We start from the raw sequence: 13,715 nt of genomic DNA on the forward strand, positions 1-13,715 counted from the left end.
CTGCTGCCCATGTTCCGACACATCATGGACCAGAGGCCTCTGGAGGAGTCCGAGGGACCAATCTGTAAGAAATAAATCATTTTACACTTTACCTTTAGGCATCGGTTACGTTTACAAAAATGTTTCCTGTTTTATTTGAGTATATTCAAATAAAAAAAGAATAAATGGGGCAAGTGGGAGGTGGAGTTGTGGTGTCCTACTCTTGTGCTTTACAAAGACCTGCTTCTAATGTAGGTCAAAGGAAGACTAAAATAGAACCAATTTCCACTTTGGGATAATAACCCACTGGCTGTTATTCTTCCACAGCATTTCTAATCTTCTTTATTAGCCACCATAACAGTCATTTAAGTCAATATTACAGTTTAACGTTCTCGGCAAATACATTGCGTCATATTGTGAAAACACGAGTGCTAGAAATGGTAAAAGATTGAAGCTTATTCTCTCTCCTCATCCTGATTTTCTCCCACAGCTGTAATCATGACTCCGACCAGAGAGTTGGCTCTGCAGATCACCAAGGAGTGTAAGAAGTTCTCCAAACAGCTGGGACTCAGGGTGGTGTGTGTTTATGGAGGCACGGGCATCAGCGAACAGGTAAACAAACACACACTAATGTTGCCGGTTCTTGTTTATTTCACCAAAGGCTTTAATTGGCTTAACAATTATTTGATTTTTAAATTAAAGTCCATCTAACACAGCAGCAAAAAAGCAGTAAATAATGCTCAATGTCATTGTCATGGTGCAGGACAGTCGTTGATTAATGATCTAACCAGAAGGCCTTAGTAGAACATTATGTTATCAAACAATTGGATATCATGTCTTGCATTTTGTCCTCCTGCCTATTTATAGGTTAATAATTAATTGTGTTAAAGAACAACTGGAACTCTTTGCAGAAATATGAAACTCGGAGAGGTTCCTCTCATTTTCTCGTTTCGTTCTCAACATTCATTGAGGATCATTTTTTAAAATCTCTTCAATTATTATATATATTTGTGTGTGTAAGGAAACGGTCCAGAAAATCTTAAAGGAAAAGTTGGAAATGTTTTGTGAAATATGCTTTTTCTCTTTCTTGCAGAGAGTTGGATGAAAAGATCAATCCACTCTCATGTCTGTACAGTTAATATGAAGCTGCAGCTGGCTAATTTAGTTAGGTATCTAATCAATCAAGAAAAGCCCCAACTGGTTAATCTGGTTAAAATAATAATTGGTTGCAGCCCTAGCTTGGAAACAGTAAATTTAATTACATAAAATACTTGAACAAAGTCTGTAAGATGAGCAAGCACTGCTGTTTTTGGTCAATGTTATCTTGAACTTTGAGGTACAAGGCATCAGTGATATTGATGAGAAGAGGTGCCTGCGTCAAATCCTGACCCGCCAGATTGTTTGTTACCCAGAGCTATCTGAGAAGCCGTCTTTAGGAATAGTTATGAAAAGGTCACTTTCCAAAAAATACATGGCAGTTGATTTGATGAAGCATCTGTCAATCCAACGCTTACCGAAGCCGAGTCGGGAGTGAGAAAAAAACAGCTTTTCAATCGAGAAAAGCGTTATGTATCATATGAGGCTACAAACTAAAAAAAAAATGCACAATCTTAAACAAACCTTGTAACTTTAAGTTGGTGTTGATGGCTTACAGATCGCTGAGCTGAAGAGAGGAGCTGAGATCATCGTGTGCACGCCGGGAAGAATGATTGACATGTTGGGGGCCAACAGCGGTGAGTTAATCCACTTTGACCCCTCCCACTTCTTTATTCTTGTAGGATTTCAATGTAGATGACCTTTTCTTATTTGATGTGGCCCTTTTTTTAATAATTACCTTGCATGGAATGAATGTTACAACATGACAAAGTACATTATGAACCCAGTCAGTACCACTTACTAAACTGTTGACATTATTTGACCACCCTTGGGATCAGTCATTTCTGCAAGAGTGTGGTGCGTTTCCTGAAGATCGGGGCGAGTGCAGGTAGGTGGACCCTGGTGCTGCCTCCGTGGGTCTTCAGACTCCAAGCCAGAGACGATCAAACTGTTTTGATAAGTGCACTGAGAAGTGGGTTTATCAGGATGTGTAATTATGTTATATTCAGTAAGAGTAGCCTGAATGCTAAACCGGGGGTTCTACAGTGTTCTTTTAGCGATCTCATGAATACATTTAAAAGGCACACACATGCATCTTGTTATTCAAAGCACAAGGAGAGATTTTATTTTTACGGATCACACATCCGTAATATCTCATTCGGCTCCCTTTTATTATTTTTAATTTGGAGCTCATGTGGCTCCTGGGAATAAATATCACTGTAGAGCCCTGTACGGTACTGATCATTTGCATACAAATGTGAGGATATACTGTAAATGTGTTAAGAAAGAAGTAGTTGTTTATATTTGCTGACACTTTTATTGTGTAGATCTGTTATAACATATGGGGTTACTATGGTTTCCACACATGCGAGGTAATCTGTAATATGTTTCCCTTGTAGGTGAAAAGGCGCTTGGTCAGATAATGCTTGATGGGGCTCCATCTCTTGTATAGTATCTTGAGGCTGTTTTCTGACTTTTACAGGTCCCTCATGCCCCTGAGATGGTACGCAAGACCAAAGATAAACTGTAAAATATAGATCAAATAAAACCCTGGCCACTTGAAACTAGTCCTCAAACAAATATATTATGAAGTAACCTTGAAGTGCCTTGTTTTGTTTTCAAGTAATGTCAAGTAGTCTTACCTTGAAGAGAGAGGTTCTCTGTGTTTAGATTCATGTGTGTTTTGAAGAAGGCAGACTGCGTATGAGGACTGTCTTTTCTTGAAGTTAACCGTTTCCCTCTCATGCTCCTCTCCTTTGGTGTGTAGGTCGAGTCACCAACCTGCGCAGATCTACATATGTGGTGTTGGACGAAGCAGACAGGATGTTCGACATGGGCTTCGAGCCACAGGTGGGTGTCACCCGGGTTTATGCGTTAGAAGTAGGGCTTGTCTTCAACCAAAGAAATCTTGAGTCGACTGACACTTATACGATGTAGACAACTTGATTAGTGGATTTCATCGACGGATCTGTAAACTGAGTTTCTCAGCTAAGAATCGCACAAAGGCATCCAGAGCTCCTACACATTTTCCATTTCAAAATCTCATACCTTTCCAGACGTCTTGGTAGATTATTTTTTTTAGACCCTATTTAACATCTGAATACAAATAGCAAATAATTGCCAGAAGATTGAAGCTAGTTAGTGAAGCTCATATTAATCTATTAACGGCAAACCCAGACAAGTTCGAAGCTTTTTATTCATGCTGAAATGCTAAAACACTGAAATGTTATTCAGTTTTTGTCATATAACTTTAAATAACTGTATATCTTCAACCTTTACAGTAACAGAGGGGATGTACACGTTTAATTCAACATGGAGCTAGACATTTCTTTTAAAGTTAATTGACTGTGTTGCATGCATAATCAAACACGCTCTGGCCTGTGTTCTCTCACAAAGTGGTAAACATTTTGGCTGCACTGGTTGCTACAAACACCATGAAAAACCCTCTGCTTGTATGATCAATTCTTCTGGATTTAAGAGTTTAGAAAACAGAATAAAGGCAATAGTCTGGAAACATCAATTTTATATTTACATATTCTCTTTTCTTTTTTGCACACTAAGCCAGACCAGAGAATTACTATAATCCATACTTTCCTATACTGCATAGGAATCTTTCATTTAAGAGATCATAAGTTTCATGGAAATAAGTCATTCAGCATGAAAAAGCATTAAAATCGACTAAATAAATCGTAGTCAACTTTGACCAAAACTAACGATAAATGGACTTATCGGCTAAGAGGGGGCAACCATAGTTTTAGTAGACAGGTTCTCTTTTTTTAATTTATTTTTTAATGCAACAATTATCAACTTTGCACGGTTAGCAGCTCCAGAAAAGAAGCAAAAACAGCTGTTTGTTGCCATGAAGAACAATTATGTTAACAGTTATCTAACACAATTAGTAGCAACCAGATGCAAAAAAGTTCCACAAATACTGAAAACAAGCATAAATTAAAATTTGTACCATGGAAAAATATATTTGTGGAGAATGAAACACAGATAGTGAAGCACAGAAACATAAATTAAGAGATGAAGATAAAAAACAGAATAATTTAACCTCCATTTGTCGTCTGGTTCCTCTACCAGGTGATGCGTATCGTGGACAACGTGCGTCCAGACCGGCAGACGGTCATGTTCTCGGCGACCTTCCCCAGAGCCATGGAGGCGCTGGCTCGTAGGATCCTGGCCAAGCCCCTCGAGATCCAGGTGGGGGGCCGCAGTGTCGTGTGCTCCGACGTGGAACAACACGTGGTAAATAATCTACGTTTCATGATTTATTTGCTTTTACCCTTTTAACTACACAGACTCCAGCATTCTTCTTTATAATTTATAAAGTTGTGCCTTTATTTCTTTTTCAAATTCAAATTGGTAGTCTCTTTCTTTTTGCCCTTGTTTCTGTAGCTGGTGATTGAAGAGGACAAGAAGTTCCTGAAGCTGCTGGAGATTCTGGGCCACTACCAGGAGAAGGGCTCCGTCATCATCTTTGTGGACAAACAGGAGCATGCGGACACACTGCTGAAGGACCTGATGAAAGCCTCGTACCCCTGCATGTCACTGCACGGAGGTGAGGAGTCACATTTGGGATGCGACTGATTACAAAATGGTGGTAGTTGGATTTTTGCTACAATTTGAATGTCCTTAAGTCATCCAGAATTCCAGATTTGTGACAATAAACTCTACAAATATGTCAATTTAGATGCATTAATATTTCAATGTGAGGAATTAAGAATAACCTCGTGAAGACATCTTTGATTAGCAGTTGAATCCGAAACAATTGGTTCCTCGATAAGATTATCTTCAAGAAGTTTATGCTTGTGTTTCGAAGCAATTTGACAGAGGAAGAGAAGTCAGCAGATACATAAATGTTTATACACTTAATATAGAATGCAGGACCAAAAAACCCACAACAAAATCTTATTTGCAACAGTGTTGGAAATAATAATGCTGCATCAAATATGACATTTTGCAACTTAATAATGTGTTTAGCATTTTGTCTTTTAATATGTCCTTTACTGCCGTCCTCCTAGGAATTGACCAGTACGACAGAGACAGCATCATCAACGACTTCAAGAATGGAGCATGTCGTCTGATGGTGGCCACCTCTGTGGCAGCCAGAGGCCTGGACGTCAAGCAGCTCATCCTGGTGGTCAACTACAACTGTCCCAACCACTACGAGGACTACGTCCACAGGGCCGGACGCACGGGCCGAGCAGGCAACAAGGTGAGCGACTTGGAACTGAATTTGAGTTGTGTTGAGTGTGTTTTTGTGCTTGTTTTGAAAGTATAAAATAGAACGGTTAGCGCTCAGGAAGTTTATATCTTGGTTTTTCTTCTAGGGCTTTGCATACACCTTCATAACGGACGATCAGGTTCGCTATGCTGGGGATATCATCAAAGCTTTGGAGCTGTCCGGCTCTCCTGTCCCGCCTGAGCTGGAGAAGCTTTGGGCCTCCTTCAAAGACCAACAGAAAGCGGTGAGATGAGGGAAACGGGCCGAGTGTGTGGTGTCTCAGTTAACAAGTAGACCCAGCTAGGTAGTCTAGAAACTTGTGAAGAAAAACAGGTCATTGTACTGCTTTAAAAATTAAATGAACTCTCTTTTTTTCGCTCCTTTTTCATCCCTGCAGGAGGGAAAGACCATTAAGAGCAGCAGCGGATTCTCAGGAAAAGGCTTCAAGTTTGATGAGACCGAACACGCTTTGGCCAACGAGAGGAAGAAGTTGCAGAAAGCTGCTCTTGGACTGCAGGACTCTGACGACGAGGACGGAGCCCTGGATGTGAGTAACTTTTGAATTTCACTCTTAATTACACTGTATCTCAGCATCAAATTGAAGATCTTTTTTTAACTTTTTGGTATCTTAAGTGTGCTATCCTCCCTCCGTAGTTTTAGGCTATACACAATATATATCTCGATAATTTTATATTTTATTTTATATTTTATTTTAAATTCCACATCAAATGTGCTGAGAATATCTGAGTAACACAGTGAGCTATCATAGTTACTCTCATTTTAAAGTCAGATTTGTCTTTGAAAATGTTTTCTTTAATAATTAAGTTTGACAAATTATTCACACAACTGAAATCAAGATTATTTATTTATTTATTTATCCATTCCATTTTCCGTAACTTGCTTATCCAGTTAAGGGTCGCAGGGGTGCTGGAGCCGATCGCAGCTGTCAATTTTCTACGTGTTTGTTTATTATTGACAGACTGACTTTGAATTATTTTGAAATTGCCAACCAGATTCACAGGAAGGTCGCTTTTATTTTGCGAGTCTCATGCTGTCATCTTAAAAAAAACTAATAATTTCACCATTCCACACATCTCAATCATCTCCTCTACTTTTCCACCCGTCTCAGATTGAGGAGCAAATCGAGAGCATGTTCAACTCCAAGAAGAGGGTGAAGGATCTGTCTGCTCCCGGGTCGAGCTCCGGTCCTGCAGGATCTTCTGCCTCCTCATCAGCCGCACCCGGGGGGCTGCCAGGAGTCGGACCCCCGTCTGCTGGAAACATCCAGAAACTGGAGATGGCCAAGAGGCTGGCGCTCAAGATCAACGTTAAGAAGAACCTGGGCGCCGAGGCTCAGGTACGTCAAACGAGGAATAACTGGAATAAAAAGAGGAAAAGTGGAGAGGAAATGTTACGTCTGTAAATCATCACGTATTCTACGTAGTGATGAATAACTTCAACTGAAGTTGTGTGTCAGTCAGTTAGTTTAGGATCGAGCTGTGGACAACATTTTCACTCTTCTCCATAAAACAAAACATGAATTAATCAAACTGTTATTGAACTAATTATCACATTTTATTTGTACATATAACTCCGGACGTAAATCGCAAGTCTTATCCCAAATTACTGTAATCATGAGAACGTTTCAGTTTTAAAATCTCAGGATTTATAGGAAATATTAACTTTATGTTTGAACACGAAATGTGCTTTTATTACTGCCATTGAGACATTGTTTTTATCAACATTTCGTTTTTATCAACTTTATTTTTCAACCAATATAAAGTTTCTATCTGAATCTGTGGTCCCTGCCCTCAGGTTGTTGGTCCAAGTAGTCATAAACTTATTTAAATAAGACTTTAAGTTCTTATTTATTCCTCTTACTTTTGTCATTTTCTGCCATTTTTACGTGTATTATTTGTCTAAAGATGAATTTTTCCCCACAAGGACAAAGAAAGGTCAATCTGTTTTCTTATCTTCATGTGCAGGACGTGATGCAGCAGGCCACCAACGCCATCCTGCGGGGCGGCACCATCATGACACCCTCAGTGTCGGCGAAGACCATCGCGGAGCAGCTGGCGGAGAAGATCAACGCCAAGCTGAACTACACCCCCGTGGAGAAGCTGGAGGAGGAGCGGCAGGCGGCTGAACAGGCCGAGACCGTCAAGAGATACGAGGAGGAGCTGGAGATCAACGACTTCCCTCAGGTCAGCGGCACAAACTATTCAGCAAATCCAGTTTGTTTTGTTTTACTTTTGAGCTGATCTGAATCCACATTTAATTAACAAACCGGGCAACTAATGCCAATAACCTCACAGCGATCATTACGCTGTGATTAAGATGATGTTTAATTATGATTGGTGCTCAGAAGTATGTGACGTCATCTTTTTTCCACCTGAGCCCCGCCCACTTCACACCAGTAAGAAGAGCAAAGATAAAAACAGCTCACAAGAAATCGCAGATGAGCAATAATTTAAATTGTGTGTTCATGAAGGCCTTTTTAATGTTAAGAGACTCGTTTTGGTTGCAATTACTTAAGAAACTGTGGTTTATGAGTTTTTCCTTGCTGAAGAACAAAACATTTTTTTAATGCTTTTTGGTAATTCTGAGAAATTGTAATCCAAGACATTCGTTTACTGTTTTCTACATTGATAGAAACGGGTTGAAATAACGAAAGAATCTGACGGAAAGTCTTCTAAAGTGTTCCTCTTTTTGTTCTTCCCCAGACGGCCAGGTGGAAGGTGACATCCAAAGAGGCTCTGCAGAGGATCGGTGAATACTCTGAAGCCGCCATCACCATCAGAGGAACATATTTCCCTCCGGGCAAAGAGCCCAAAGAGGGAGAACGCAAGATCTACCTGGCTATTGAAAGTATGTGTGGTGAAATCATTTTTGAAGTGTTCATTTTTAAAGAAACTTTACTCCTCAAAATGCGACACTCACTTTTATCGTCCTTTTAACTACCTTTTGGACTCTGAATTCCCGCCTATTTTTTGTGTTTGATAGAACTTTAACTGTATATAAATGTTTTTTGGTTTTTTTTCTAGGTGCAAATGAACTGGCTGTGCAGAAAGCCAAAACGGAGATCACACGGTTAATCAAGGAGGAGCTCATCAGATTAGTAAGTATCTTCCGCCTCTTGAAATCTTTTTTTTTTTTTTTTTTTTTTTTTTGAGCAGGATACATAAAACATTACAGGTTGTTATTCAGCAAAATACCATGAAAGATGTCACTGATTGTCTTTTTTTGTTTGTTTTCTCCAGCAAAATTCCTACCAGCCGACGAGCAAAGGCCGGTACAAAGTGCTGTAGAGGCGGAACAAAGGCTCGCTGGAGGAGTTTTCATCTCCCAACAGTCGCCTGTCATCTCTACAGTTTCATTAAAGTGGTTGAGGAATATTTTAGTCTATATTTTTAATAATGTTCCATTTAATTACCTCAGTTTAGTGTATGGTTTTGTTTATATTTGTCATCCTTTCACCTCTAGTTTCCTCTGTGCTTCACTTGATTTAATTAGATTTTATACCAACAGAGTATAAATACCAAAATGTCTGATGCAGTTTTGACCTCCAGTGTCATTGAACCATCACTATCTGCAATATGTCTTTTAAATATAAGACAGTTTCTTTGAATTATTTTTTTTTTCAACATCCCAACCATAGTCATTATGAAGAAGTAGTCAGATGAAAGATGTTTTTACTTTTTTCCACACAATAAAAATATGTGTTGCTAAGGAAATAAGTTTGTCCAGCTGTTTGAATCAACAATTCTGGTAAATTCTGTGTACACTAAGGAATGCCATCTAATTCAATATTAAATAACTAAATAAATATGCCTTTGAATCAAATCCTGAGATAAATAAATGAGGCTATATATAAATACAATACAATACAAATATATAAATAAGTGCAACTATAGATATATAAATTAGATATTGTTAAGTAATAAGATTTTTTGTTTAAAATATGTTTTTAAAAGGACTTTTTTTTTATTGTAATAGCACAATAATTACCTATCTTTTCTTAATCTCCATCTGATATATTCAAATGATACAGGTGTGGTCATCGGACAGATTCAGACCAAAGCAACAGCACAAGAATTGGCTTGCTAGCGCCCCCTGCTGTCTCTCTGCTAACTGAAGGTCCGTCTCCGGAGTTGCAACCCGCTCTCCTCCTGGCAAAGAAGTCGCCTAGCTGCGGAAGAGCGCTAACTAACTCTTGTCTCATTTGTGGTCTATTTAACAGTAAATTAATCAAATTCAGTGCCCCATATCGCTATCTTCCAAGCAAATGTAGCCTCCATATTTTGCAGAAACAGACCTTCACTTAGCTGCTCATTTGTTAATTAATAATAATAATAATTATCACTTTATTTATATAGCACCTTTTAAAAACAAGGTTTACAAAGTGCTTCGACAGACAAGCCAGCAAAACAGTGCAATAGAAGAAACATTAAGAACAATCGTTAGGATAAAACTCATCAAATAAACAAAATGAAATAACAAGTGACAATCAAATAAACGAACAAAATAAATAAAATAATAAAATCAAGTGAAATAGGTAAAATACAGTAAAATACTAAAAACCAAATGAATACGAAACATTAAAACGACGACATCACATAAAAGCCATTCTGTAAAAATGTGTTTTAAGAAGTGATTTAAAAGAGATCACTATTTAAGAAGTGATTTAAAAGAGATCACTATTTAAGAAGTGATTTAAAAGAGATCACTATTTAAGAAGTGATTTAAAAGAGATCACTATTTAAGAAGTGATTTAAAAGAGATTACTATTGAAGGGTCCATCTCCAGCTCTAGTAGACTAGTTCTCTGGGAGGAGAGCAGGCTGACGGTGACCTTCAGTGTGCTGTTTCTTTGGTCTGAATGTGTGAGATAATAACCACACCCCATTTATATGAAAGTGGAGAAATAAATGTTGCATTGGAAAATAATAGTCCCATGAAAAAAGTAAAAGTAGTCCTTTGAAAAAGGTCTTAATAAAAATAAATAAAAATATTTTTTTATTCCTTTTGACCCATTTATATAATATAAAATAAGATAATCCTTTATTAGTCCCGTAGCGGGGAAATGTACATTTACAGCAGCATAGATTTGTAAACAAGAGACATAGTAAAAAATAAAAAAATAAAAAAAAAAAGATCAAAATAAGTATTATAAATAAGCAAATGAGCAATAAAAAAACAGTAAAGAATCCACAGTAACTATTATATATACTATATGTAAATATTATATAAACAGACAAACTATTATAATTATTATATTGCACAGTGTATTAGTGTCATGTGGTCTACTGGGAGCAGGGCTGGTTGTGCAACCTGACAGCATATATGCATATGTAAATGTATTTATATATTTATGTCCAATGCATATTTATGTTTATTTATTTAATAAGGTTTTCCATATATTCCTGCCCACTGTTTTAATTATTCAGTAGCCTCTCCTTTGTGTATTATTAATCATTGTTGGAGTGCTGTTTGCTGAGCGTTTTGAAGCTTGATTTCAGACATTTAAACATTTAAATAAAGCAGACATTTGCACATGTATTGGATGCAAATGAACAGTTTTGTGTATTTGGAAATGAAAAAGGAGAAGAGAGGAAGGAGAAAAAACCCTCCTCCCTCTGCGCATGCTCAGACTGCGCTCCAGTCTTATTAAAATTTAATGGAAAATGGCTGCGTTTCTTATCCAAACCTCTGGAGCTAGGCAATAAAAAATTAAATAAAAAAAACACCTTTCCAAACCGGAGCATCTCCTGAACATTTTGCACCGAAACAACCCGACATCCTGCGGTGCAAAACATATTTTTTGGGGGTGAAAAATGGATCTACTCACGCTTTAAGGGATGAAAGATCATTTTTCTCTTTAACCATTTCTGCACCGAGATCTGCAAACAATCGAGGTACAGTAACCTTAGAGCTCATGCTGCTGTCAGTAGGGTGTATTTACATTAATATGCATGTCCTTATTGTAAGCATTGATGTCTGATATCTGCACACTTTTCCTTTCTATAATTCATTTTGTGCAATTATTATTTTGGGGGTGGTGGGGGGTGTTGTCGTCAAAAAAATGTGGTGTACATATATATATCTTTTTTTTTTTTATGAATGAATATTACTACAGACTGTGAGGTGTTTGTGATAGTAAAAGTACACACCTCCTTGCATCCTGTGTTTCCTGGAGAAGACAGAAAAAAATGTCATCTGCAGCCTTTTTTTTTTGCTTTTGAGTATTTATTACCCCATCAGTTGAATTAAAGGGCTTTTATGTGTGTAAAACAGGCAGAATATTGACTAATTGGGATTACAATTAGTCAATTGTGTGTGTGTGTGTGTGTGTGTGTGTGTGTGTGTGTGTGTGTGTGTGTGTGTGTGTGTGTGATACTAGTAATGAAAGAGAATGTAGTTCTCCCACAACGAGAGGTCAGAGGTCACCTGGAGACCATCAGCATATTGCTCATTGGCACTTGAGCATCACTTTAGGCCTTTTTTTGTCTCTGTAATCATTACCACATTTATACAATATATACAGCGCGGTTGTTTATTAAAAATGTAAAAATTTTTTTCCTTGGCCGTTGCTAAAACAAGACCATTTGAACTATTTGACCTCTGACCTTCAGAGTCAGCATTTAAAACAAGCCATAAAAAACCAGACATATTTTATGGGTTTAGATGTTCAGACACGGAAAGGAAAACACAACAAACTTGGGAGATTAACTTGTATTCACTTTTACACATCACGCATCGCTAAAGTTCCAAGAATTGGATTCACGCTGGCTTTTTACTAAATTCCCGACACCAAAAATTTGTTTATGAAACAACATTCAGAAAATAGCCGAACCTTTTATGAACAAACACTGGTTCATTCATAATAAATGTTAATCCAAAGAAAAGGAACAAAACAAAAAAAAATGGTTCCCACAGAACAGCTCAGGGCGGCGACGGAGCAGTTCTGTTTATGGAAGGCGGGGAAGTTAACATGACGAGCTTTTATCAAACAAACCAGCTAGTCTCCATCCTTTTAAAACCAAAAACTACAGCTTGAGAACACTTCAGATAAAACAGGAATATCACCTTTTTTGTCTCTCGTTGAAGTTTGTTTGTCAATGCTGGCTCATTGTTGCCCCTTGTGGCCGTTGGGTGTTATGGCCTGGCTCACCATACAACTCGCTCCCAAATCGTCAACTTCAACCACCATCTTTTCCGAAACCTAACTAAGTGGTTTTGTTGCCTAAATCCAACCTAACGGAATTTTGTTTTGAAAAGACACTATGCATGTAAGGAGAGGAAACGGACACGCCGTCCCTGACGCGTCCAAAACTGACGCTATTGGGGTATGTAGAGCGTCATAGACTGAGGCCAGTCGGGAGTGAGAATGTTTGGCGTCGCAATGAGGCGAAGAAGACGCAACACTAGAGAACGTTCCTGGACAAACTAAACAAAGTGGATATTTATGCTTTCTGGGAAGTGTTTTTTAAAGTGTATTATTAGGTTTTCCAAGAGAAAAGACTGAAGAGATGAAGACTTCCTGGTGTTCCCGGCCTCTCGACTTTCTTTAGACGAGGTCTTAGTTTAGCTCTAGAGCTAAAAGATTTAGACAGGTTTCTTTTCTTTATGCAGGTCAAAATATTGACATGAACCTTTATTGTGAAATTGAAGCTGTTTAAATTGACTTCCACCTCGCATTGTACTACCAAGACAACATTCCTGACTCAACATAGAGATGTAATATCTTTTGTCTGTGATAATAACACCGCTGTGACTTATTTCCGACCCCCCAGCAGAAGATGATGCGCCAGGTGACAAGCAGCGACTTCTGCATGAACAGCAGGCCGTCGTGCCTGGCGGAGGACGGCCACCACCCGGCCTCCCACTTTGACCTTTGCACCCAGGCCAACAAGTTCTACCCTCCTCCGCCTCCGTCCGCCCTCCAGATGACGCTGGCTCCCATGGTCTTACCCGCCCAGAGCCACAAGTCCATGTTGTGCCAGAGACCGGAGGTGCTCGCTGGCTCGCCTGGGAAAATCCCCGACATCAAGAGCGGCGATCAGGCGCCCGACGACGGCAAGAAGAAGAGCAAGGCCGGCGGGAAGTCGGGCCGACGCGGGAGGCCTCTGGGGACCACCAAGCTGGCCGGGTACAGGACCAGCACGGGGCGGCCGCTCGGCACCACCAGAGCTGCAGGGTTCAAGACGAGCCCGGGGAGGCCGCTGGGTACGACCAGAGCGGCGGGATACAAGGTCAGCCCGGGACGGCCCCCCGGCAGCATCAAGGGCCTCTCTCGCCTCAACAAACTGGCTTACGGTAGCACCTGCAGCGGAGCGGCTTTCCCATACCCGCTGCCGCACAAGGAGATCCTCTGTGAACCTTCCTGCAACAAAGAGAAGACAGCTAATGAGTGA

At 39.3% G+C, this 13,715-nt stretch overlaps 2 protein-coding genes across 2 annotated transcripts in view; both read left to right on the forward strand.

Moving 5' to 3' along the window:
- Positions 1-9,051, forward strand: part of ddx46 (DEAD (Asp-Glu-Ala-Asp) box polypeptide 46) — a 13,402-nt gene extending 4,351 nt beyond the window's left edge. Inside the window, exons 10-23 of the mRNA XM_054625973.1 lie at positions 1-64; positions 470-591; positions 1,634-1,712; positions 2,843-2,925; positions 4,159-4,323; positions 4,474-4,636; positions 5,100-5,293; positions 5,409-5,546; positions 5,700-5,849; positions 6,432-6,659; positions 7,288-7,506; positions 8,026-8,170; positions 8,347-8,420; positions 8,563-9,051. The exon at positions 1-64 is cut by the window's left edge and continues 112 nt beyond it. Of these exons, the coding sequence (XP_054481948.1) occupies positions 1-64; positions 470-591; positions 1,634-1,712; positions 2,843-2,925; positions 4,159-4,323; positions 4,474-4,636; positions 5,100-5,293; positions 5,409-5,546; positions 5,700-5,849; positions 6,432-6,659; positions 7,288-7,506; positions 8,026-8,170; positions 8,347-8,420; positions 8,563-8,610 (1,872 nt within the window). The 3' untranslated portion in view covers positions 8,611-9,051. The remainder of the gene's footprint in view (positions 65-469; positions 592-1,633; positions 1,713-2,842; positions 2,926-4,158; positions 4,324-4,473; positions 4,637-5,099; positions 5,294-5,408; positions 5,547-5,699; positions 5,850-6,431; positions 6,660-7,287; positions 7,507-8,025; positions 8,171-8,346; positions 8,421-8,562) is intronic.
- A 2,077-nt stretch (positions 9,052-11,128) lies between these two features.
- On the forward strand, positions 11,129-13,715 carry c24h5orf24 (chromosome 24 C5orf24 homolog). The gene is made up of 2 exons (XM_054626602.1): positions 11,129-11,216; positions 13,098-13,715. Exon 2 carries the CDS (start codon positions 13,101-13,103, stop codon positions 13,713-13,715), a length of 615 nt encoding a protein of 204 aa, XP_054482577.1. The 5' UTR covers positions 11,129-11,216; positions 13,098-13,100.

This window comes from Anoplopoma fimbria, chromosome 24 (assembly GCF_027596085.1).
Source record: "Anoplopoma fimbria isolate UVic2021 breed Golden Eagle Sablefish chromosome 24, Afim_UVic_2022, whole genome shotgun sequence".
NCBI lineage: Eukaryota > Metazoa > Chordata > Actinopteri > Perciformes > Anoplopomatidae > Anoplopoma > Anoplopoma fimbria.